The 25,414-nt window shown below is 41.2% G+C and overlaps 1 protein-coding gene across 1 annotated transcript in view; it reads left to right on the plus strand.

The window, feature by feature from the left end:
- Positions 1-25,414, plus strand: part of kcnd1 (potassium voltage-gated channel, Shal-related subfamily, member 1) — an 81,134-nt gene that overhangs the window by 16,895 nt on the left and 38,825 nt on the right. The window contains exon 4 of the mRNA XM_085259162.1: positions 5,433-6,145. Within this exon, the coding sequence (XP_085115288.1) occupies positions 5,433-6,145 (713 nt within the window). The remainder of the gene's footprint in view (positions 1-5,432; positions 6,146-25,414) is intronic.

Genomic DNA, 25,414 nt, shown 5'->3' on the forward strand with positions numbered 1-25,414 from the left:
GTAGGGGATTTCTTTAACGAGCCTTAAACAAGTCTCTTTGTTCCCTGCCCACTCTCAGCACAACAGATCACCTTCAGAGCTTGTTTTCCCTTTTATTAGCCTTGTCTGCACAGACTTTATTTTTATATCCCCGTTTTTATAGCTGACCCATTCATTGACTCATGAATGAGTAATTGTTCATTTCCTCTTATTTGGCAGATCTGATCTTTTCCACAAATGTTGATTCAGCTCTAACAAATTCTGGAATCTAAATTCTTTTTTTTTTCTTTGAGTCTTCATCAATTTCCCACAAAATTATTTTTAGTCCTTTAGTTGACAAATTCTATTCTTGTGTTTGATATTTACTGAAATTTGCTCATTTACTGAATATTAACTCTCCTTCTAGATCAAACTGTAGAAGCTGCTCGCTGCTTTACATTTTACTTGTCTTGCTAAAAGCTTTCATGAATGCCAGCAGCAGGTGCTACAGAGAGAAACAGTGATCATTTAATACAGAATGATGTAAAAACCGGGTGAAAGTACTTTGTTTCTTAAAATGAAAACTCCTCTATAAAAATATATATTCCTGTCATCAGTCTGTGTCTATTTTTAACTGAACGAACATCTTCAGAAAGTCGGGCGAAAAGCAAAGTTCAGCTTTCTGCTCCATCTCAACCTGGATGCATCAGATTCTCCAGAGAGCATCTGGCTTTTATCCCGTCTTCCTTCTCTCACCCCAACCAATCACAGCAGATGGCCCCGCCCCTCCCTGAGCCTGGTTCTGCTGGAGGTTTCTTCCTGTTAAAAGGGAGTTTTTCCTTCCCACTGTCGCCAAAGTGCTCATAGGGGGTGATTGTTGGATTTACCTCTGTATGTATCATTGTAGGATCTACCTTACAATTGTTGTTGTGATTTGGCGCTGTATAAATAAACTTGAATTGAATTTTCTAATAATTTTTACCTTTATGATGTTGAACCATGCCCCTTCTTTGAATTATTGTGGTTCAATATCAAAGCAGATAACTGAGGACTCACTTGTAGCACATTTATAAATGATTAAACTCCATTAGCCTTACAAGAAACCATCAATTGATCTCAAACCACACAGCATTATTCCCAAACGTTACAGAAAAGGCAGCTGTGTGACCGAAGTTATTGCAACAGTGACCGACCTACTTGCTTTTCATGTGACTCCTTTAAAGACGGGGACCAGGCGTGAGATTAGTCGCAGTCAGTTCCTGTCTTCAAACCAACTTTGGTGGGTCAAGACAGCAATAACACAGGGATAAGAAGAGTCTGCCTGCTATAACTTTTCATGCATTGTTGTATGAAGCCTGGGGTGGACTGGTCACCAATGGAGCGTGCAGATTCCACATATCAGGCATGACTCTCTCAGCCACAGACTAGGCCGAATGTAAACAGAGAGTAAAGTACTTGCACGATCTGATATCGTCGTGTTGGTGTTGTTCCCAGATCATCATACTACTAGTGTAAGGGAAAGTTTTAGGCGTGTGTTTCTCAGCTGGAGAGCAGAGAGTTGCTTTATTACAAACTGTTCCTTTTTACAAGCTTGAAATTTATGTGTTGTAGCTAACATCATGTACTCTGTGTAAAACACAAAATGTTATTTCAGTCAGATCCTGAGCCATCTGTGTGTTAATGCTGTTATTGTTCCACGTGCCTAAACGCACGCAGTGCTTTGGGATTTTCTGCACTGTGTAAAACAGAATCAGAGTTTTGCACCATGGCTGCAGTCTCACAAGCTATAGTTCAAAAGCCTTGTTATGTCTGAAAAAATATGTGTGCTTGGTTTGTTGGCTTTGTTGGCCACTGATGATGCAGCTGCTGTGGTCAGCTGATAGAGAGGAACAGCCACACTCATGAGTGAAAAGATCAACCATAACCTGACTGTCATTCATAAATTAGAACTTGCAGCCTATGATGGGTCATTTTCATATATTTATTAACTCTCAGACTCTGAAGGTTTGCTGTTGATTTCATTGAGCAAAACAAGATGCCCCCTTCCCTGTATGGAGGTTCAGAGAGGTGTTTAAAAAAAGTGATGCTCTGCAGGAGAGCGGAAAAAAATCTCTCATCAAAAGAGACAGTTTACTTAATCATCTACAGTAGCGTAATATTCATCCTCTCTTTAAACTGACAGCTTTTTGTGCCGTCGAATCTAACTTAAATATTCAATACCAAAGCTTACTGTAATCTGATTACTTTTTTCAAGTAAGCAATAAAGTAAGGGATTGCGATTGCAAAAAAGTAATTAAATTACTGCTACTTTCCCATAAGCATCCTGCGTTACTAAACGGATTTTGATTGTGAGAGTGTCTCATGACAATGATGTACGAGCGTGCGACGTATGTGGCAGCAACAGTATGGAGTCCAGGAGAGAGTACGACCATGCAGCGTTTAAGCTTGGAAGTACTCACATTACTAGTTTGATTCTGTAAAAAGTGACAAAACCATTAGTGTCCACTGTACATTCTTTGTGGGACGAAACGTCTTTATACAGCAAAAAATTACATTTCAAATCTGAGCGAGTGCTGAGCACGCTGCCATGAGAATGTGAAATTCACAGAGAAACCCCCGGATCCTCTCACTGACATAACCGCTGTGGCACCGGTGCAAACCTGCCCCGCCCTAATCCTGCTAAACAGGTGACAACAGGTTTAAGAGCAACAGGACTCAGTGCTGCTGAATCTTCAATTTTCTTTATTTTCTGCTGTGTTTCACTTGCATCTATTTGAAAGAGTGAGTGCAAACACAAAACATTATTTTATTCTATATGCTGGAATATGCAGAAAATAGGTTTAAATGTTAAACACATTTCTCCAAGTCTGTTGCAAATAATAAAATTTTTTCTTAATGCATAAAGTTAAAAGATTAAAAGTAAAAAGTTTTAAAAAGAGACTTTTCATTTGATTCAATTTTATATGATGGATTATGCAGAAAAAAATAGAATTGGGCTGAAAGGTCTATCGCTTTATTATGTATTCAGGTTGTGTATCATTTTTGTTAAAAGTAACTGAGTAATAAAGTAACTAATTATAGTAATCAGTAAAGTAACGGGGCTACTTTAACGGTTTTAATTCTGGCATGTTAAACCGTCTATTGTATTTGTACTTGAACTATGAGACTGCATCGTAGATATTAATTTGACTAATTATAATGTCGACATTTTGTAACATAAATCCAATTAGTCCCACGATGAGTTGCCTTTTGACAGACATGTTGTGAAATAGCGCTTTGGAGGGAAGCAAAGCAAGAAACATTGATGCTTCTCTGTGTGTGCGCACTGCTGAGAGAAGGCAGGGAGTGATGGCTTATCTCTGTTCTGATCTCTGTGTAGAAATGTTACAAAAAGCCTGAAACACTGGAACCTACTCTGCTCCCTTTAAAAAGGTAAACGTGCATCCTCGTATGCGTCTAGCAATAGTATTCTCCTTCTTCCTCACTCTGACTCTCTGTTGAGTTCAGTTTACTTCTGCTCTGGCTCAGTAACATATCAGTATTATTGCAGAGCGGGTCTGTGTGGGGCTCAGAGTGAGGACTGAGTAAACAGCAACAGGACAGAGCCAAAGTTTTGTTAATGCACTCAAAGCTTTGACCCATCCAGCCCTGCCAATTACGCACTCTTCCTGATAACATCTCTCCCTCTCATCCCAAATAGATGAACACTCCTAGCAGCAACTGACACACACATAGCATAGACATGTTTTTTGTGTTAAATGTACAGCCATTGTTTTATTATTTGATGGACAGAGGAGTTGCGCTCATCAGCACAGACTGACTTGCCGTGAATATATGTTGGCAAATGATCTATATTTATATATTGGATCTTGATTTATTGCAGACCTTCACCAATCTGTTTTAGAGGGATTGCAGTCAGTGCGAGTAAACCATGTCAAAGTCGTGTCTTTGCCCCAGATTAGGGGAAAAGTATTGTATTGTTTATTTGTAGTTTATGCATCAGAAAGTATTCAGTAAACTACATTTTTCAGACATAGTTGTGAAAGTTGTCTTCCTTCTCCCACCCCAACCGGCCGTGGCAGATGGCCCCGCCCCTCCCTGAGTCTGGTTCTGCTGGAGGTTTCTTCCTGTTAAAAGGGAGTTTTTCCTTCTCACTGTCACCAAAGGGCTTGCTCATAGGGGGTCATATGATTGTTGGGTTTTTCTCTGTATGTGTTATTGTAGGGTCTACCTTACAACATAAAGCACCTTGAGGCCACTGTTGTTGTAATTTGGTGTTGCAGCAATAAAATTAATTGATTTGAAAGTTATTACAAACTCTAAAACTAAGATAAAAACATCGTAAATATTGGAAAGCATTGTTCTGATTTAATTATTGAGCCAATGATGGGCTATTTCACCAAAGGAGCTCTACTCTGATGCTTCTTTGATTAGAAGTATGCCACATAACTAACCAAAATAATACTTTCTTGTCACTAATATCATAGCAATAACTGCAATGACCATGAAAGTGACAACAGAAACAGGTACCTATTAGTTAAAAATATTAGTTAATTACTTTAAAGTATTTCTTCTTCTTTGCCTTCCAAACGGCATTATTCTGAGGTTCTTTAAACCAGCCATCCCCAACCCCCGGGCCTCGGACCGGTACCGGTCCATGAGTCGTTTGGTACCGGGCCGCGAGAGTTGAGGCTCAGGTGTGAAATGTATGGTTTTCAGGGTTTTTATCGGTTTTCAGCGTTATTTTGTTATCGTTTTTATCATTAACTCGGTTTTCCTGGGTCTTTTCACGTGTGTTATGAATAAATCTTCATTTTTTCAGTACCGGTACTAGTTTTATTTTGTTGTATTTATCCGCGACACCTTAAAGGCCGAAAATATTGTCGGGCATAAACCGGTCTGTGGCGCAAAAATGGTTGGGGACCGCTGCTTTAAACGATATAAGTAAAATATTGCTGAATTGGAGCTTCACCTCATCACAAAATTCATGGTTTACTCTGATTGGTCAACTCCAGAAACCTGAGAAAGGCTCTTATGTATCAGCATTAGAAAAGGACAAATAACTATCTGAAAGGATTTTGTATGACTTCTGTCTGTTGATGTTTTGGCTCAAGGATAGGGTACGAGGGCAGCCCAGCTGCTTGTAGGCAGTTTAAAGTCATAGGGTCTTTCCTTATCTACAGCGTAGGTGTACGAGGGGATTTGTGGAACTCTGTGTGAGCACAGACTATCAGAAATGGATGCTTGTTGTGCCTGTAATGTGTGTTCACCTGTTCTCCTTTCATAGTAAATGGACCTAGAGTTTGTATTTTTATCTGTCTTCTGAAAAATCCTTTCTACATGAGAAGAAACCTGATCTCATCACAAACTACATACAGTTGTTACAGAATCCCTTTGTTATATGCTCAGCCACATCAGGCACTTAATGTAAGCGACACTAAAGTTTTTCTTTTCCATTCCCCTTTCCTGTGAAGGAATACAGAGACAGGAAAAAAGAGAACCAGGAGCGTCTGGCAGAGGACACAGAGGCCAACGAGTCGATGGACGCCCCACTTCCTCCTGACAGCACCCCCAGGGAGCGTTTGTGGCGAGCCTTTGAGAACCCTCACACCTCCACCATGGCGCTTGTCTTCTACTATGTCACCGGCTTCTTCATTGCTGTGTCAGTGATCGCCAACGTGGTGGAGACGGTGCCCTGCCGGCCTCCAGAGGGCAGAGTTAAGGACCTTCCCTGTGGGGAGAAATATCAGCTGGCCTTCTTCTGCATGGACACGGCCTGCGTGCTCATCTTCACCTTCGAGTACTTGATGCGCCTGTTCGCCGCGCCCAGTCGTTGCAAGTTCATGCGCTCTGTGATGTCTGTGATTGACGTAGTGGCTATAATGCCATACTACATTGGCCTGGTGATGCCCGAGAACGAGGACGTGAGCGGCGCCTTCGTCACCCTCCGGGTTTTCCGCGTCTTCCGAATCTTCAAGTTCTCACGTCACTCACAGGGTTTGAGGATTTTGGGCTACACGCTCAAGAGCTGCGCCTCCGAGCTCGGCTTCCTGCTCTTCTCCCTCACCATGGCCATCATCATCTTCGCCACCGTCATGTTCTACGCCGAGAAAGGCACCAAAGGCTCCACCTTCACTTCCATCCCGGCCTCCTTCTGGTACACCATCGTCACCATGACGACCCTGGGGTGGGTAAACATCAGTTCAGTGTTGTGTGTTTGCTGGCCTGACGTGTAACAGATTTTTATCCTGCTACTGATGACTGTACACCTGTTAAGATCGTCCCCATGGCAACCTTGGCATGTTCAGTTTCCGTAAACACTCTCGTGTCGGGACATGGATACGTCCTCATTATTAGTTATGGAAGACAGTTTTACTGTCTGTTTCCACCATGAAAAGAGATGAAGTGTGTGCGTTGCGTGTGTGTCTGTGTGTTTGCTTCCCACTCGTTGCTTGTCGAGTACGGTGGTGTATCTTCACCCTGCTGCCGCCTACACTCATCACCGCTGCCATGTGGATGGAGTTTGAATGTGTGTGTTTCTGTGTGTGTGTGTCTTCACCCTGCAGCTCTCCAGCCCTGATCTATTATCTGCTGTTCAAAGAGCCTTTGGAAACATCAGCAATAGAGTGTGAGTCAGGAATCTGCCATAAGCTCAGAGCGAGCCGACCATACTGCTTTTTAACAACACACAGTCAGCGCGTCTTCTCTATACGACTCTTTACACCTACCTGTCTGTGAATGGAGAGAAAGAGAGTTCAAAAGGTGTGAATGGGAAAGTGTGAATTGCCGCGAATGACTCAAACTGCTCAGTATTGTAGTAAACAATCAGCAGTGTTAAAATGTAAAGAGTTGAAACACTGACTTATTTGGGTGAAAGAAAATAAAAGGTTTTATGGGGTTTTTTCCAGCACAATGCTGGCTATTAAAATCCTGCACTTTGCATCGCATCCACTGCAAAACAAGATTAATGGGTTAGAGAGTTTTATAAAGCTTAAAGTCACGTAAATGATGTTTTGGGAATTTTGTAACTCACGTGTTGTGCTGCCACCAGATTGTACAGAGGGAGCAGTTTGAAAAGATTACATTTTCTCTAGAAACAAAACTCTTTTGCTTCCAGGTTTGACTTATTCTCCTCTCATACCAGCGCTGATGTAGCTGGTTTGCCTGGGTGGCACACCCATCGTTCACAAGCGTACTGCAGAAGGTACTCGTGCCCTAAGCACCGGTATAATTGCTATGGAACTGTGTCGACGTCACCATTGGTGTGCAAAGTGACCAATAATACTGTGGCCCTAACACAGCACCAATTAGGGGGGGAAAACCTATTCCATTAAAATTAGCATCACTTTGATTGTACAACAAACTAATGCAGTTTCACATCTCCTATATAGGACAGAAGGCTTTAATGCTTAAACGCATTCAGTTTAAAGTTTCATAGCTCTGATGTGAAGCCATCACATTAGAAATAAACAGCAGCACTTAGCGCTCACTCAACATTAAAATAATTAACTCAAATTAAAATGTTCTGTGGGCTGAAACATTAACCCCTACACGTAAAACAAACACATCTTAAGAGAGACAGACCCCTCTCACTTTGAGTTATGACTGGCTATAACCCAAAAGGACATCTTGTACATAATGAGCTATAGGAAAACAGGAGCATGTGCAGGTCATGTGGTGTCCACATTAGTTGACTGGTGATGCGCAAAGTGATCATCATCAGTCTATTCTTAGTGATCCTCTGTGTGGAGGACTGTGTGGCCACCATCCACCCCAGCCTCCATCTGCTAACAAATACAATTCACAAATACATTTTAATGGAATTATTTGACAAATTACAAGGCTTAATGTGTGGTGCTGAAGAAGTGTTGTCTAGTTTATGGTTATAACTCGTAACCAAGCTTGTTAACTGATTACTTAGTACTCCACCATCTCACTTAAATATAGTCACTTCTGGCTTCAAAACAAACATCAAAATGTGGAGTCCAGAAACCAACTGGTAACAATGTTTTCAAAAGTAATGTTAAAAATGTTAAATATAAAACGTCATCATAATCCCCAAAGCAAGAGAGAGGAGAACAATTTTCAAAGTCTAACAAAACACATGCACCTCTCCTCTCCTTCCTGCACTGCATGCTGGGAGTGTGAGTGAATGGGTGTGTGAAGGTGTTTGGTGAGTGCGTGGAGCTGCTGAGTGAGTTTGGGATGTTTGGACTGTTTTTTTTCGGAAAACTTTGGGCTTATGGGTGGTTAAAAGCAAGGTAAGGCAAGTTTATTTCATTGTGTTGGGTGAAGTGAAGAATTTTAGTTAATTGGCCAGTTTTACCTTGAGTCATGGCGTCCCTCCCCAGTGAGGGTTCGCCTCCCCTGTCTATTATACATGGGGCCAGGGTGGTGGCACCGCAGCAGTACACCGTGAGCAGGTTCTGCTAGCTGTTGGTGAACAGGTGGGCCATGAGAATATAACTTATGGCTCTCGGATGAACAAGGCTGTGAGGAGCGCTTGGTTCACCCGTTGGTTGAAAGGGGGATCATTCTGGATGATTTGTTTGTGGCTGTTTCGCCACTGTTTGTGTCATCTACGCGGGTCACCGTTTCTGGTGTCCCGCCGTTCATCCCGAATGAGCTACTTGAAAAGGAACTGACCCGCTTTGGAAAGTTTGCTAGCGGGTTCAGGGTTGTTCGTCTTGGCTGCAAAGATGCCAGTCACCATGAAGGCAGGCCTTCATGTACCTGAACGATCCTTCGCAGACACTGGAAGTGTTGTTTAAAATAAGATTTGAAAACGGCTTATATACTGTTTACGCCAATGCAGGTAGCATGAAGTGCTTTGAGTGTGGTGATGTTGGCCATAAACGCTCATCCTGCCCTCACAAAGAGCAGGAGGTGCGCCGTGAACAAGAGGCTCATGCTAGTGGGGTGAGTGAGCAGGAGCGCGCTGTAGATGCTGGTACGGGAGAACCGGCGGCTCGTAGCGGTGCGGAGCCGTCTACGAGCCGCGCTGTCATCAGCTAGCGGCGCAGGGTGACAGAATGGAGGTCGCAGCCAGTGCTCCACAGGCTGGGCTAGAAGAACAGGGGATAGTACACGGGACTAATGAGGTGGAGGATGGATGTGATGACATACAGGACAGGGAAAGTGTGGAGGAAAATCAGGACAGTGGACAGACCAAAGTAACGGCAAGGGAGGTGGGTATTGTGAATGTAGTTTCAGGTTCTTTGAGCACAGAAAATGAGGAAGACGACTTGTTGAAAGATGATTCCCGGTCACAATGCTCTGATGTTGTTTCACAAGAAGACCATCAGCAGTCGTATTCCTTAGAAGATATAAACCGCTTTTCGGATGAGACATTTGGTATGCAGTCTGTGGAAGTCACTGAGTTTTTTTTCCAGATGTTGATCTTTTTATAAAATCTGTTCTGAAAATAAGAAGAGTTGTTGGTTATGAACAATTGAGCAAACAGAAAAGATTCCGTCTTAAAAAGATCCTGACTAAGTTAAGGAGGGAAAAATGAGGAAAAGCTCCTTTAAAAGCATAGTAAAATGTTCTGAGCACTAAGGGTGTCTTTCTGGAAGCGTCTCACTGTCTTTTCTCTTTTTCTCCTCCTCTTCTCTCTGTCTTATATGGCAAATTTGAGAGTAGGCACACTTAACATTAATGGGGGTAGGGATAGGGAAAGGTGTGCAGTCTTGGTGGAGCTTAGCAAGAACAAAAACATTGATGTGTTCATTTTGCAGGAAACACATAGCACTATGGATAATGAGACAGAATGGGGAATGAGTTGGAGTGGGCAGGCTTTTTTAAGTCATGGTACTAACCTTAGTGCGGGTGTAGCAATTTTATTTTCTTGGCACCTTCAACTGTCACATGTTTCTGTCTGTGAGATCGAGCAGGGAAGGGCATAGGTAGTAAAAGCAACCATCAAGGGAATATCATTTGCTTTTATGAATGTGTACGCCCATAACTCAGCTGCGGGTCGTGTGCGATTATTTCGTAAAATTAATGATGAGTTATCAAAATTAAATAGTGGTTCAATAATAGTGGTGGGAGGGGAATGGAATTGCATAACCCACTTAAGTGCGCATGCGCCATTAGCGTGCTGCCTGCTGTAACCCTAATTTCCTTTGGGATTAATAAAGTATTCTGATTCTGATTCAGATTCTGATTCAGTTGACAGAAACACAGGAGAGCCTCACCCACCTTTGAGCTCACTTTTGTCTACAATCGTTCTTCAGAAGGATTTGACTGATGTGTGGAGGAAGCTCCATCCCACAACCAGACAGTATACATATATTAAAGTTTCTGAGAGCAGTGTGAAGGCAGCTAGGCTTGATAGATTATATGTCAACCAGATGTATAATAATAGACTCGTTAAAGCAGAGATTTCACCTGTTGGTTTTTCTGATCATCATTTAGTGACTGCAGATATTTCTTTATTGATGCATCTTCCATCTGTTCGCACTGGCACTTTAACGTGCAGCTGATTCATGACAAAGAGAGCTTTTTCTGACTTCTGGTGCCACTGGAAACAAAGGAAAACTGACTTTTGCAATTTGGCTCAATGGTGGGAGATGGGGAAAACACAGATTAAGCTTTTTTGTCACCAGTACACATCACATGCAACGACCGCTATTAAAGACTACTATGAGGACTTAGAACGAGGGCTCAAGAGGCTAGAGACTGAGATTATAAGTGGGACAGATAATACAAATAATACCTGGGACAGCAGGAGGAAGGCTTTGGGCAAGTTTCTTCACAAAAGGGCAAAGGGTGCTCTTATTAGGACTCGGATTTCTACTATTAAAGAAATGGATGAGCAACAAGGTTCTTGTTTAAGCTGGAGAAAAGGTTTCGAGCGTCACACCAAACGTTGCACTTAAGGCTTCCAAATGGGAAGGTGACATCTGACTCAGTGGAAATGAGGAAGCTTGCCACTGACTTTTATGCCAGCCTCTTCAGTGCTGACACGAGTGACCCTGAATGTGTGACGAAGATGCTGGTGGGGCTGCCACGGCTGAATCGGCTGTGTTGGAGTCTGGTATTTCATTTGAGGAGATGTCTTCAGCAGTTCAACGACTCAATGGTGGTCGGTCATCAGGAGTTGATGGTCTTCCTGCGGAATTTTACCAGGAATTCTGGTCGCTGCTAGGAGAGGACATTCATGAGGTTTTCACATTCTGTATGACCACTGGGATCTTGCCAACGAGTTGCACGAGGGCAGTTTTGACTTTACTGCCAAAGAAAGGGGACCTGGGCTTGCTCAAAAATTGGAGGCCTGTCTCTTTGCTTTGTACGGACTACAAGATTCTTGCAAAATGTCTTTCTAACAGGTTGAAGACCTGTATTGACATGATTGTTAATGTGGATCAAGCATACTGTGTCCCTGAAAGAACTATTATGGACAACTTGTTTTTAATTCGAGACATTATTGATCTGGCCAAGCTCAAGGACTTGGATTTGGGGTTTTTATCTCTGGATCAAGAAAAAGCTTTTGATAGAGTTGATCACCACTATTTGTTTAAAACTTTGGAAGCTTTTGGGTTTGTGAATATTTTCATTTCTTGGATCAAATTGTTGTATTCATACGCTGCTGAACTTGGTTGACCACCGGCAGAGCGAGTCCCCAGTGCAGCCCTTACGAGTCCAGGAAGACCACCCATGACTTCTTCCACTAACTTCTCCAGAAAGCGCAGAGATCTGATTCCAGTCTCCTGAGCCAGCTTGGCAGCTGTTTTCCACTGCCCTGCCGTCCTCAGGCCCGCCAGCTTGATAACACCAGCATTTACGAGGAACCTCTGCACACAAGCATCCTACTTGGCACCAAGGGATTGTAAAAAAGAGGCTCCTCAACAAAATCACCATAAAATTGAGAACAGTCTCTCTGTACTTTAAAAACAGTCTTCCAAGCAGTCAAAACAGACTGGTAAAAAACAGAGGTCTGTGAAAGGTCCATGCCAGTTAAGTCTATAAGAAACAGGTGCTTGTCATATGTAAGGTCCTTTATTCTGTGAAGCAGCGTAGATGCAGTCTTGAGCCAAGGTGGTTGTTGTCTTTGATAAAGATAACGCTGTGCTGTCTGAAGACGGAACGCTGTGATACGGCTGCGAAGGTCAATCAAACTCTGACCCCCCTCTGACACAGGTAGGGACAGCACAGCAGACCTGATCCAATGAAACCCTCCCCAAAAGAAATTAACCAGTCTTTTTTGTATCTCCTCTATAAGAGAGGCTGGAGGTTCAACAACAGTAGCCAGAGTACAGAAGCGGCCAGGTTGTTAACAACCAGAGTCCTTCCCCTGTAGGACAACTGTGGCAGGACCCAAGTCCATCGAGACAACCGGGCAGCAATTCTTTCAACATCACCCTCCCAGTTCTTCCCCTGAAAGGCATCAGTTCCCAAAAACACTCCCAAACACTTCAGTCCCTCCCTGTTCCACTGTAAGTCTGGTAACACTGGCTCCTCCTCATCAACCCACCCTACCAAAATGAAACCTTCACACTTTGACCAGTTAACCTTCACGGAGGATGCTCGCTCATATAAGTCCAGTGTCTGTCTGAGTGTTTTAATATCACTTTGACTGGTTATAAAAACCGTAACATCATCAGCATAAGCTGACAATTTTACTGGACTTCCTGCTTCTTCAAAGGTAAAACCTGAGAGTCCCTGTCTAAGATGGTGTAAAAGGGGTTCAATGGCCAGCGTATACAACATACCAGAAAGAGGGCATCCCTGCCTGATGCCCCTCTGAGCTGGAACAGGCCGACTTAACCCTCCCCCCACCTTTAACATGACAGCTGACTTTCCCTCGTTGTCTGTTTGTGCCGCAGTTGGGGAGCAGGATGAGGAGGGAGGCTCTCTTCTTTCCTTTCGAACACCCGTTCTGGGTGACCTGTCAACGATTTCGAAGAAGGCTATATATGAGGTGGCTGTAAAGGTGCTGAACAGGGGATTGTTGGCTGGTGTTCTGGAGTCGAAGTGGTCAGGTGTGTTGGCTCCGGGGTCATCTCTAAGGGGCAGCTGGAGGTCCCTGTACAAACCTCCCACAGAGAAATGCAGTGCGGCTCTCCAGTGGAGAATAGTGCATGGGGCCGTGGCTACGAACAGACACGTGGCACATATGGATCCACGAACAGGGAACCACTGTCCTTTCTGTCTGACTGAGGAAACACTGCAGCACCTGTGGCTTGGCTGTCCCAGGCTAGCTGGCCTTTTTTTGGCCTTGGGAGTGTTTTGGAGGAGGGTCTCTTTATCCTGGGTAGGAAGCGTAGGAAGGTTTGCTTGATTCATTTTTTTAATAGGTCAGGCTAAGATGAGTATATGGCTCACAAGGAGGAACAAAATGAAGGGAACCGGATCTGTTAATTTAGGAATTATGTTTAAATGGTTAGTAGGTGCACGTTTGAAAGTTTGTTTATTACAAGATGGTGTCCAACATTGAAGAGTTTGTCTCTATTTGGGGCATTAATGGAGTTTTGTGTATTATCACTGATGATAATTTAGTTTTGAATTTTTGAAGAAAGCTGAATGGAGTGTCTTCTGGTTTTGTTTTTCTTTTTTTGTGTTTATTGTATTTGGGTGGGGTTGATGGTGGGAGGGGAGGGTCGTTCATATGTTGATTTGGCATTCATTTTCAGTTATGGTTGTAAGTTGAGGCATTGATATAATAAAGGTGTGTCAAAGGTCTCCTCTCCTCTCCTCTGTCTCCAGGTCCATTACTTATCAGCAGGGAGAGGCTGACCTCTAAATGGATTCTGCAGGCAGCAAAACATAACCAGGGCTTTTACCTCCTCCCTCTTTCCTTCATTTCTTCTCTTCTGTCTTTCTTTCTACACCCTTGTAGCGAGTATCCCTTTCTTTCCTTCGCTTTGTTGCTGTTTTCCTTCCCTTTGGCTTCACACCAGAAAACATGTGTGCTAACAGAATAAATAAAACTGCACTGTGATGGATGAATTGCCTCAACGGCCCAAATATTGACCTGTGGAAATCAGGTCAGCAGTCACCAGCCTCTTCAAATCTCTTCTTTAATAATCTCCTCTGATGTTTGATGTTCATAAATTAAGTAGAAAAAAATTAATAAAGCTGTCAAAATAAAAATGAAATTTGATATTGGAAATGATGGACATCATTTCATTTCCCTGGAGCTTTGGAGCAGAGTGACCCAGAGTTTTGCATCTGTGCTTTTATGAAGGCCCCAGTAATGCTGAACAGTATGGACACGTTTTCATCAGAGTGGTAAATATGTTGACTCATTGTCTGCTAGTTTGTGTTCAAGCACTGAAGCCAATGCAGAAGCTTAAAGCTGCATTATTTCCAAAGACCAGCAGGGGGCGACTGCTGTGGTTGCAAGAAGAACTCCAATTAGAGAAATCCTGCCTCAGTAAATGCTTTTCTAATGAGTTTATGGACTCATTCAGTAGCTTTAAATCTACTGACTAAAGCATTATTTTAATCTGAAATATTATGGTACTCACTGGAACCAAAAAGAAGGATAAAGCGAGATATTAGGGCTGGCCTGCTGTGTGACTCACAACTCACTGCTATTGGCCTTTTCCACTCGTTTTTAGGGTTTTCCAGGGTTCTCCATTATTGTGTTGTTTGTGCTGCATACAAATGAGATTATGGGACTTAAGACTACGTTGGTATAATGACCCCAAGAACATTGAACTGGTACTCAGTTGTAATGGAAAACAACCGAAATCAAGTTGAATCAAGTTGAGTAGGTACTAGAGGAATAGAGACATGTGACAACTAGGGCTGCCACAAACAATTGTTTTGATAGTCGACTAGTCCCCGATTATTTTTGCGATTAGTCGACTAATCAGATCATCATCCATTGGACTTAAAACGTACAGCTTATTGCACCAGCAGCATCTGCTCTTATATAACTATCATTAGCTTACAGCTTTAAGTGTTTAAGGTATGTGCTAACTAAAAATTAGGGATGGGTATCGTTTAGGTTTTATCCGATACCGTTGCCAAACCGGTACTTTTGAAACGGTGCCGGTGCTTAAACGGTGCTCAAACCGTTGCTTAAAGAATGGAGAACACAAACTTTGTCCAAAAACCTCTCATGTTCAGCTGGTTTTTTGTAAAAAGATAACAATGTTAGCCTTTTCTGCAGCTATGGGGCATATATGGCATCACTCTTGGCTGGAAGCTTAAACAATGGAAAAAACACAAACTTTGTCCAAAAACCTCTCATGTTCAGCTGTTTTCCACTTTTTCTTTGGTCATTTTAGCCTTTTTGGCCAGGGTGAAGGGAGTATCTGCCATCAAACAAGAAGACAGCAGCATGTAGCTATGATGGTGTTTGCTAGTTCACCTTACATGCATTAATGTAATAACGTGGTTAGCCTACTCAACGTAAATTACACACGAACAACATTAAGCTACTCACGCAGAGAAGAACGGCTGCTGCTGCATCATCATCCTCATCATTTCTGCTACACTGGCAGGGCTAGGGGCCAGGACTCTCCTCTTCGTGTTTTTGGGGGATGTTGCTAACTCCGGGTCAGCTAACAGGCAACCCACCCGCAGTAGATGTGCACGGTGTGAGGTCTCGCAGCAAGCTATCAAATACGGCGCATTTTTCGGCTTTAAAAAAAACGCTATGCGTCGCCAGGTGTTTCATCGGATTAGAGGTGTTGCCTCCTTTGACAGTATCACAGTATCACCTTAAAGCACTTGTTGCTGCTGAGTTTGCATCTTTTGCTGTGAAGTACAGCCAGACTTTTGACCACTTCGTCTTGGGCATTTTTAATCTGTAGCTCTGCTCTAAAAGAACGTACGTACCCGGCCCCGCCTACTATCCTCAGAAACGTAAAATGATTGGCTAGAATCTAAAGTGTATCACAGCTCAGGAAAAAAAAGCACAGAAATAAAGCACCGAAATGTGCGCTGCTTTTCGGTCTGGTTACTACCGTTTATGTCAGAACTGGTGCCATCATGGCACCGGATACCGGTACCCATCCCTACTAAAAATAAAGACAAGATGATAGTTTATTAAATTTTAATGAAATTTGCAGATTGTTTCGGTAAAGTTGAATAAACTCCTTGCTATCTAAAATATAACAGGACACCGGAGTATATTCTCGAGCATCTCACACTTCTGATAATCAGCTGTCTGCTTGACGTTTATTCAGCTGTGTAAAAACTATAACTATAACCGATTTACTCAGGAACAAATAAAATACTAAAAAAAGCCAAACAATAACATTTGTAAGTGACTTATATATCATGTTTAACCTGAGTAGCGAAAGACGGCGGTGGGTTTGAAAACGATGTGCCGGGAGTCCGGTGTTCTCACGGCTCTAGTGAGCCTCGCCCCCGGCTAGCTATCGAGTTAGTGGGTAACAGATGTCTCCGAAAACGTCGGAGTGCTTTTGAAAATATGTGTCTTGATAAACTGAGCAGATATTTGAGGTTTACACAGCTACATTCTCGCCTGAAAATATGTTAAACATTTATTTTGTGACCCAGAAAGAATAATAAGAGTAATATTAAAACTAACTAGCTGCTGCCATTGTTGGAAACTGAGCTGGGCCGCGCTATGAATTCTGGGACACAGCTTCTTCTTCTTCAGGGTTTAACGGCAGCTGGCATCCTTGTACATGCAGTGCTGCCATCTTCTGTTTCAGTCCATTATTACACTCTTAAATCCTGCTACTTATTCCTGCGTCTTTGTGATCTTACAAAGCTTCAAACGACGCGTTGACTATTACTTTTTTTTCTGATTGCTTACAGTTTTTTCTGATTGCTTAAGCACATTTTTTGTAACTATTGGCTAATTTTGCAAAACTCTTCACACAAATAAGAAAACCTGTCACCCAATCATCAAAACATTGTAGTTCTCTTGCAAAAGCAAACACAGCTAGATTAACTCTTCACACCTTCGTAAAAATGGTGTTTCCGTATCAAACAGTACACACAAGCCATCATCTACTAAGCACACAATGCGCCAACTGCACACTGATGGTATGAATACAAAACACATCTGGCGTTTGCTTTCTCTGTGCACAAGGTAGGCTATGTCAGTGTGAGCTCATACTTCTGTCATAGATCCATAAGCATAGAGGGATCCAAACTTCAAGTACTGGTGTTTATTCAAACACATCAAAACAAACACAAGTGTTTATTTCCAAGTATAGGATTATTTGCAATCGCCATAATGACTATATGGGTTACTTAGTCTGCAGTGAACATGCTTCCTCTGCCCCCAGCATCTGGTCATCTAGCAATTCTGTAAAGTAACAATTTCAGTATTTTTACATCAATGGTATTGGTGTGTTTCTCATTGGCATATGCCAGTGCTACAAATCTTTGTGCGAAGTGACTGTGCTAACCGATTCTCATTTCAAGATGTCCTTATGATGCTTGCTACAGTGTAGCGGCTCGAGTTAGGCTGGACCCGTTGGCCAGCTACCCTCAGGGTCATTCCACGGTTGATTACATGGTCCACTATTGTAGCTCTGATGTCATCAGCAATTCTATTTCTTACTCTTCCTACCCTTCCTCTCCCCCCTCCTCATCTTCCTCTCCCCCCTCCTCGTCTTCCTCTTGCTCCTCCTTGTCCTTGTCGTCCTCTTCATCCTACTTCTTCACCTCCACGTCCTCTTCCTCGGCCTCCTCTACTTCTCACTCTTTCTGCTCCCTCCATTGTACTCCGCACACACAGCTTACCTGGATTATAGTGCTTAGGCTGATTGCAAAGTGAACTAATTATCTAAAGAAGTTTTCACATGTGAAAGTGTGCCAGACAGTTGGCAAATTAGTGTTAATGATAGCCATACATGTGTATACTTTTGCTAGGAGTGTGTTGGAAATTTGGTAATTGAGTGTTGTGCAGTGAATTGTGCCTACAGTTTTGCAAAGTGTGTGTTACAAAATTGCAAACTGAGTGCAAAGCAGTTTTTGTGCTTTTAGTTTTGCAAACTCAGTGAGTGGTTTTGCTATAAGTCTGAATAGTTTTAGAGATTGTGCTACAGGAATCACAGTTAGGGTTTAAGCATTCAGAAAAAACTGTAAATCAGTCGTCGACAATTTTGATAGTCGACGTAATCGTGACTAGTCGACTAATCGTGGCAGCCCTAGCGTACAGTGTTTCTTGAGTTGCTCAAAAGAATAAGAATAAGAATCCTTTCTTATGTGTTTCAAACAATGAAATTTCGTTTGGTAGCTCTCGGCACAGAGAAGAAGCACTTAGCTCACCCTTTTTACATACTGATGTATATACTATACATGCATATATACACACAGAACTACACTTTTTATATCTATGTACACCCACAGAAGAAAGACACTATAAAAAGCAGCACTATGAAAAAATGGAATCCACCCTATCCATTCGCGCAGGTGTGCAGAATAAATATGTGCAAAAAGTCACAGCATTGAAATGGATTTCACAGCTCTGAGGAAGAAGCCGTCTCTCAGTCTGGTGCTGCGTGTCTTCATGTTTCATATGCTTTTAAGTAGGAAGCAGTTTAAACAGTCATATAAGCAGGAAACATACATTTCACCCGTTCAGTATAGATGCTTGAAGTAAATCTAACTAAATGAATGATGGGAAAATGATCACCAGGGACATGAATGTTATTTCTCATATTTTTGCTGTTGTCTGATTTTTAAATGAAGGCTTTTTGTACGATGATAGACTTTCAGAGACTTTCAAATGCAGCTTGAATTTTGATTTTCAGCTGGGATTTTAAACCTTCTTCTCTACGTACAGTCCTCCGCTCTTTCATCTTCTTCTTTTTTTTTTACATCCCGTGGCATATCACTCTTCTTTTTATCTCTCATTGCTTCTCTTCCTCCTTTCTCTCTCCAGCTTGTTTCTTGTCTGTGGTCCAATCTGCTCATTTGTTTCTCTTTGTTCAGTTTGTTATCACTGTTTTTCATCGCGCTGCTTTTATTGCTTTGCTCCTGTGTTTTATCACTGCACAAATAAACTGGAAGTGAAATCATAAACCCATTGCAGCCCGTCCAGAAGCAATATATGTGAGGGGAAACATAATCTGCTGGAGCTCATTCAGAGAGCTGTTGCCAGGAAAATGTGCACACTGTTTGTGTCTGGACTTCAGATAATCCACGCTTTCCTTCAGGTGGTCTGATAAAAAGCATTTAAATGGAACAATTAATAGTTTACCTCACTGGGGAAACACTCTATTCACCTGTTGATGAGCTGAAATTATCTCATTAAGATTTTCTTCTACTGTTCAGCTGGAAATTAAAGAGTGGCCATGACACGGAAACTAGACTAGAATACAAACGAGACGCATTTGTATCGAGGACTCTCCAGTGCAGTTTCAAATATTAAAGAGATTTTTTTGGGAAGCAAAAAACTTTTACAAGACAAACTAAAAGGAGGTTCAAAGTCCCAACTCAGTGTTGGATCAGTTAATATGTAGATGATGTTGGAGTAGCTCATCCACAGTTTTTCTTCGTTTTCTTTCTAAGCATTTCTATCTTTCTAAGTTAATCATAAATTTCATAGTTTTGCATATGAAAGAAATATTATTCAAGAACAAAGAAATATTGCTAAAAGATAGTCAGCTATTTGCTTGGTGAGTTTGTGCAAAATCATCTGAATTTTAATCGAGTTCATTTTTCACCAGTCGAGTCCTGGTTAGTTTCTGGGAAAACACACTGGTTGTTAGTACGGGTCAAACACACATTTATGGCCCTCGGGAGGTTAATCCAACCTGAAACACATTAGACAAACACAAGCGTATAAGAACAACTTTATTACCCCCTCTGTATATTTCAGCCGTACAGAGTTTGTACTGCTGCTGAGCACTTTACCATCGGTATTATTTATAGGAACGAGATAGGAAGCAGCCATTTCCTCTGAGGAACAGGATGTATATGAGCCTGAGAGCAAGAGCAGCACTGGCCTTATAAAACAGAATTATAGGCCATCTCAGCACATGGCATACACTGTTAATGTTTTAATAGAGAGGAAGAGGTGGGGAGGCAGAGGATTCAAACACAGCTCCAAGTAGAAGAAAATGAAAAAATTATAATCAGAGTCCAAAAAATCCTTCTGCTAACAGGCTGCCATATAAAATCGCCACGGGCATGGGCTGATTGTTCTGAGACTTATGGCACCGTGTGTTTGAGTGCCTTTAAATATTTAAAGTCGCTAAAGTGACACCCAAGTGAAAATAAGCAGTCACAAATGGACGGAAATAACCAACGATTTCACTAGTTCAGAAAATATTGTTGGCACATGTGGTTGATTTCTCTCCTCCAGTACTTTGCAATTCCTGGAGATCCAAAGTTGCTCAGATGTGCAATTCTCATATTTTAACTGTTGGAAATTTTAGAAATAGACTGGATTCTTGAATGTTAGATTCTGAAAAGTTATAAGGCGCGATTCTTGAATACTGTAATGCTTCAGGCGAGATTTTAGAATCTGAACCTTTGGCAAGATTTTGAGACGCTGGAAAGGATTTGAGGCAAAAGTCTTAATTTAACCAATGACTGTGACATTTACGTTTTTGGATGAGAACTTGCCTAAAGATACTTAGCAAAGTGAAGCATGTACAGAGAACCACACAATGTTCCTTTCACCTGCCTTTAGAGAGATGGTTGAAGATTTGACTTTATATATTATGTAATAATGAAACATTGGTTTTATTAGGTAAGAGTTCATGACAGTATTGCACCAATGTTGGTCTCCGCAAAGGTAGAAAGAAAACCGCCTGAACAAATAACACAGTTAAATGAAATTTGCCTCTTTTTTTAAATCGTACTGTAGATTACAGTTTTTTCTGAATGCTCAAACCCTAACTGTGATTCCTGTAGCACAATCTCTAAAACTATTCAGACTTATAGCAAAACCACTCACTGAGTTTGCAAAACTAAAAGCACAAAAACTGCTTTGCACTCAGTTTGCAATTTTGTAACACACACTTTGCAAGACTGTAGGCACAATTCACTGCACAACACTCAATTTCCAAATTTCCAACACACTCCTAAGCAAAAGTATACACATGTATGGCTATCATTAACACTAATTTGCCAACTGTCTGGCACACTTTCACATGTGAAAACTTTTTTAGATAATTAGTTCACTTTGCAATCAGCCTAAGCACTATAATACAGGTAAGCTGTGTGTGCGGAGTACAATGGAGGGAGCAGAAAGAGTGAGAAGTAGAGGAGGCCGAGGAAGAGGACGTGGAGGTGAAGAAGTAGGATGAAGAGGACGACAAGGACAAGGAGGAGCAAGAGGAAGACGAGGAGGGGGGAGAGGAAGCATGTTCACTGCAGACCAAGTAACCCATATAGTCATTATGGCGATTGCAAATAATCCTATACTTGGAAATAAACACTTGTGTTTGTTTTGATGTGTTTGAATAAACACCAGTACTTGAAGTTTGGATCCCTCTATGCTTATGGATCTATGACAGAAGTATGAGCTCAAACTGACATAGCCTACCTTGTGCACAGAGAAAGCAAAAGCCAGATGTGTTTTGTATTCATACCATCAGTGTGCAGTTGGCGCATTGTGTGCTTAGTAGATGATGGCTTGTGTGTACTGTTTGATACGGAAACACCATTTTTACGAAGGTGTGAAGAGTTAATCTAGCTGTGTTTGCTTTTGCAAGAGAACTAAAATGTTTGGATAATTGGGTGACAGGTATTTTTATTTGTGTGAAGAGTTTTGCTAAATTAGCCAATAGTTACATAACATGTGCTTAAGCAATCAGAAAAAACTGTAATTTAGCTTTGTCCTGTGTGAGAGAGACACAGAGAAAAATAGAGGAGGGAATCACGTGATCACCTTGATAGGGGATTTGCTGATCTATGTGACCTTACATCTATCCTATCTTACTGGGCTGTGATGGAGTAAGAACTCCACCAGAGATCCATAACAGAGGAGAAATCAACTGCTGTCTCCTTGGCGGAGAGCTTTGAGGGCCACAGTGTGACACCGATCAATAACCTGCGATCGATCGACTCCTGGCAGCAACTGTAATGAGTCTCTGATCTATGCTGTTCTAGATCTATGCAGGAAGTTTACAGTTTTTTCTGATTGCTTAAGCACATGTTATGTAACTATTGGCTAATTTAGCAAAACTCTACACACAAATAAAACAACCTGTCACCCAATTATCCAAACATTTTAGTTTTTGTGCTTTTAGTTTTGCACACTCAGTGAGTGGTTTTGCTATAAGTCTGAATAGTTTTAGAGATTGTGCTACAGGAATCACAGTTAGGGTTTAAGCATTCAGAAAAAACTGTAAGTGAAGGGCAGCAGATCTAGAAGTCCAGATGAGTGCTGGATGCATTAAATAACAATTACTCAGAGGTTGTTCATTTTTCTTTGGTTTCAAATTCATACGGATTAGATTGATGGTTTTCCTTTTAATGAGTCGTAAACCTCTCAAAGTGTTTTCATTTTGGACGTTTTCTAAATTTTAAATTGTAAATTTCATTTAAAAAGAGCAGCTTTCTTCTTAATGCATTAATTCCATGACAAAAATAGTTATTACTAAGTCTTCTATATATTAGCACATCAATCCACTTTCCCTCTAGTTACATTTTTATGAACGACACTTTAGTCCAGTTTTTGTGTTCACTTTTCCAAAAGTTACATTTTTATTGTTTTTAACCATATCATTTTCCTCAGTGCCATTTTAATACAGCTTTCCTCAGTGACTTTTATGGTGCAGTTTCCTAGTTTGCTGTTAAATATTTAAATAAATTAACTGATTTGACTGTCATAATGTTTTCTTTCATCTCTCCTGTGAACAGTTTTTCATTTTTATGATGTCATGATAATAGTAAGCTTGATTAGTTATATACAACTGATTTATTACACCTTAAATCAACTTTTATTCTCCCACAGTGCAATGAGAAAGTGAGTCCGCATAGCTCCCCTCTGTGCGTGTTATGTAACAGGTCACACTTGTATAAGGTGCTCCATTCAGACAGTGTCGGAGCAGCAGCATGACATTTACCACAGGTCATTATATAACATGGTAATTATCAGGTGGTACAAATCAGAGTAGGCTAATAGAGACATTTTTGTAATGTGGAGGTGCACACAGCAATAAGTGCTCATGAATGACTTCAGCAGGGATCTCCAGCCTAATATTCAAAGACTTTGTTAGCTGTGATGTGCAAATGAAACGGCCCCAGTGCAAAAACATTTCAGTCATTTCTCAGTTTGCTTTTTACAAAGTGAAAAATAAACGAGATCAGAGTTTGGTGTGACCAGTTTCCTTTAGAACTGAACCAGTTCTCTTTAGTACACCTGCACACCATTTTTTAAGCTAGTCGGCAGGTAGGTCAGTCAGCAACGTACATTTCTTCAGTGGATTTAGGCTGTCTCTTTCTCATTAAGTAATCCCAGATGACTCCATGGTTTTGACTGGTTTCAGACTTTGAACTGTTTTTGCTCTGGATGGAGTTTTTTTTTTTTTTTTAACTAGTTTTGCCTGATTTTCAAGTCGGCTTTAGACGTTAGACTGGTTTCAATCTGGTTATAGAATGAATTTTGAATATTATTAGACTGGTTTAGACTAGTTTCAGAAGTGGTTTCTAATATCCCAAATATTAGCATAGTACCTAAATGCAGTGCATGCAGTTAGTTGATGTTTAAAATGGTTCCTTATCTGTACAAACTGTTTTCTTATGATATAAATTTTTTTTAACACCTGATTCTGTTAGACATTTTCAGGCAGGATCATCTTTTATTGTGAAATCAGTGACCTTTGTAGCTGCAGTGTGCAATCTGCTGCACATACGTATAGATAGTGTAGTTTTAAACTATTATATCACTTAAAAGCAAAATTCTCTCAAACCAATAAAATAGAAAAAAATAGATGGATATCATCTATCATAATAGAAATATTTAATTTACCAGAATTACATTTTATGTTAATCAGTTGTACAATATAATATGATGAAATATAGCTTCTAGCCTAGACCTCAGACTAAAATAAAACCTGAACAATCATTCAACCCTCTGTCGACTGAAATGTCCTTACAAGTTCAATAACCTTCATTGGTCCTCACAGAGATACATAAGCATGTGCACACACTCGGTCTCTTCCCTTCAACAAGCACTACCAGGAATTTATTGCAAAATGTAATTAAGGATTTGATTCTTTACTTTTACCCCAGAGACGTGCACACGCACCCAAACACCGTTCACAGTGTCCTTCAACATGGCAAGAAAGTAATTTATCTTGTTGCTTTGTGATTAGGAAATCCTCATTTCATCACAAATCCCCTGACATGCACGAACACACACGCACACACACACACACACACACACACACACACACACACACACACTTACTTCCATGCTTCCGAGTCTAAATGGGATTGGGGCTGTTACCATGGTTACGTACACTAGCCTATGATTTTTCAGGTGGTTTTTGTGGTCAGAAGATGTCATAATCTGATTAAAGTATGATTTTATGTGACAGAAATTGAGACAGATGGTTTGTCAGACATGTGCATGCACCCAACTACCCACCCACCCACACACACACACACACACACACACACACACACACACACACACACACACACACACACACACACACACACACACACGAGTGTGTGCTCTTTTTACTAATGTTATGGGGACATAGATCTATTTATATTGAGACACTGTGAGGACCCATCAGCATAATGGACTATAATTTGTAAAACTAGTGTGAAGACTTGGTTTAAGGTCAGGGTAAGTCTCCAGGTAATGAATGCACTTTAAGTCAGTGTCGTCTGAACTGTTCTGAGCTCATGTTCCTTGGGGACCTGAATACCTTTACACAGCTGCACTGTGGGCGGAGACTTAACTTCCCTCTGGGGAAAAAAAAATAGAGTCTTTATCAACTCAAGTTGGGGTCTAATTTTTGGGTCTTTTAAACTTTTGTTTCTGTTGTCCAATGTAGATGATAATTAACTCTCAGGTTTCTGTCTCTTTTCAGATAAAAAAAAGAGCACAAATTCTGCCTAAATTACACGACTCATAGCATCAATATTTGCATCTCATGTTGTACCATTATTCTGCCAAGTTTCTTTACCCCTGAGCCATAAATGAAAGGGTGACCCTGCCGGGTGGGCGGTGTGGACACCCAAGTTTGGGAATGCGATAACTCGAGAATTGATATCATAGGTTTATCTACTATGAGGTTGAGGGAAACCACTGGGTGCTGCCAGTATTTTCAGTCACAGTGTGTTAGCATCACATGTTTTAACAATATATTTACACTTACTTTATAGTTTCATTTTCAATTGCATTTTTAAGTACTTGGTTAGACTTTGGGCAAGGTCATTGTTTGGTATATTGTATGGTCTATTCCTACAATAAACTTCCAAAAACATGTATTCTAGAGCCTAAAAATGCTACAATATAATAATACTGCTTCTTGTGCTTTGACCACTTTAGCTGTTAGGCCCCTGATTAAAGCGTGAAGTCAAGACTTGGTTTAATTTCCTTATT

The sequence above is a fragment of the Mchenga conophoros genome, linkage group LG20, assembly GCF_057382185.1.
Source record: "Mchenga conophoros isolate Kocher_MC1m ecotype Shallow Benthic linkage group LG20, M_conophoros_male_GT1.1, whole genome shotgun sequence".
NCBI lineage: Eukaryota > Metazoa > Chordata > Actinopteri > Cichliformes > Cichlidae > Mchenga > Mchenga conophoros.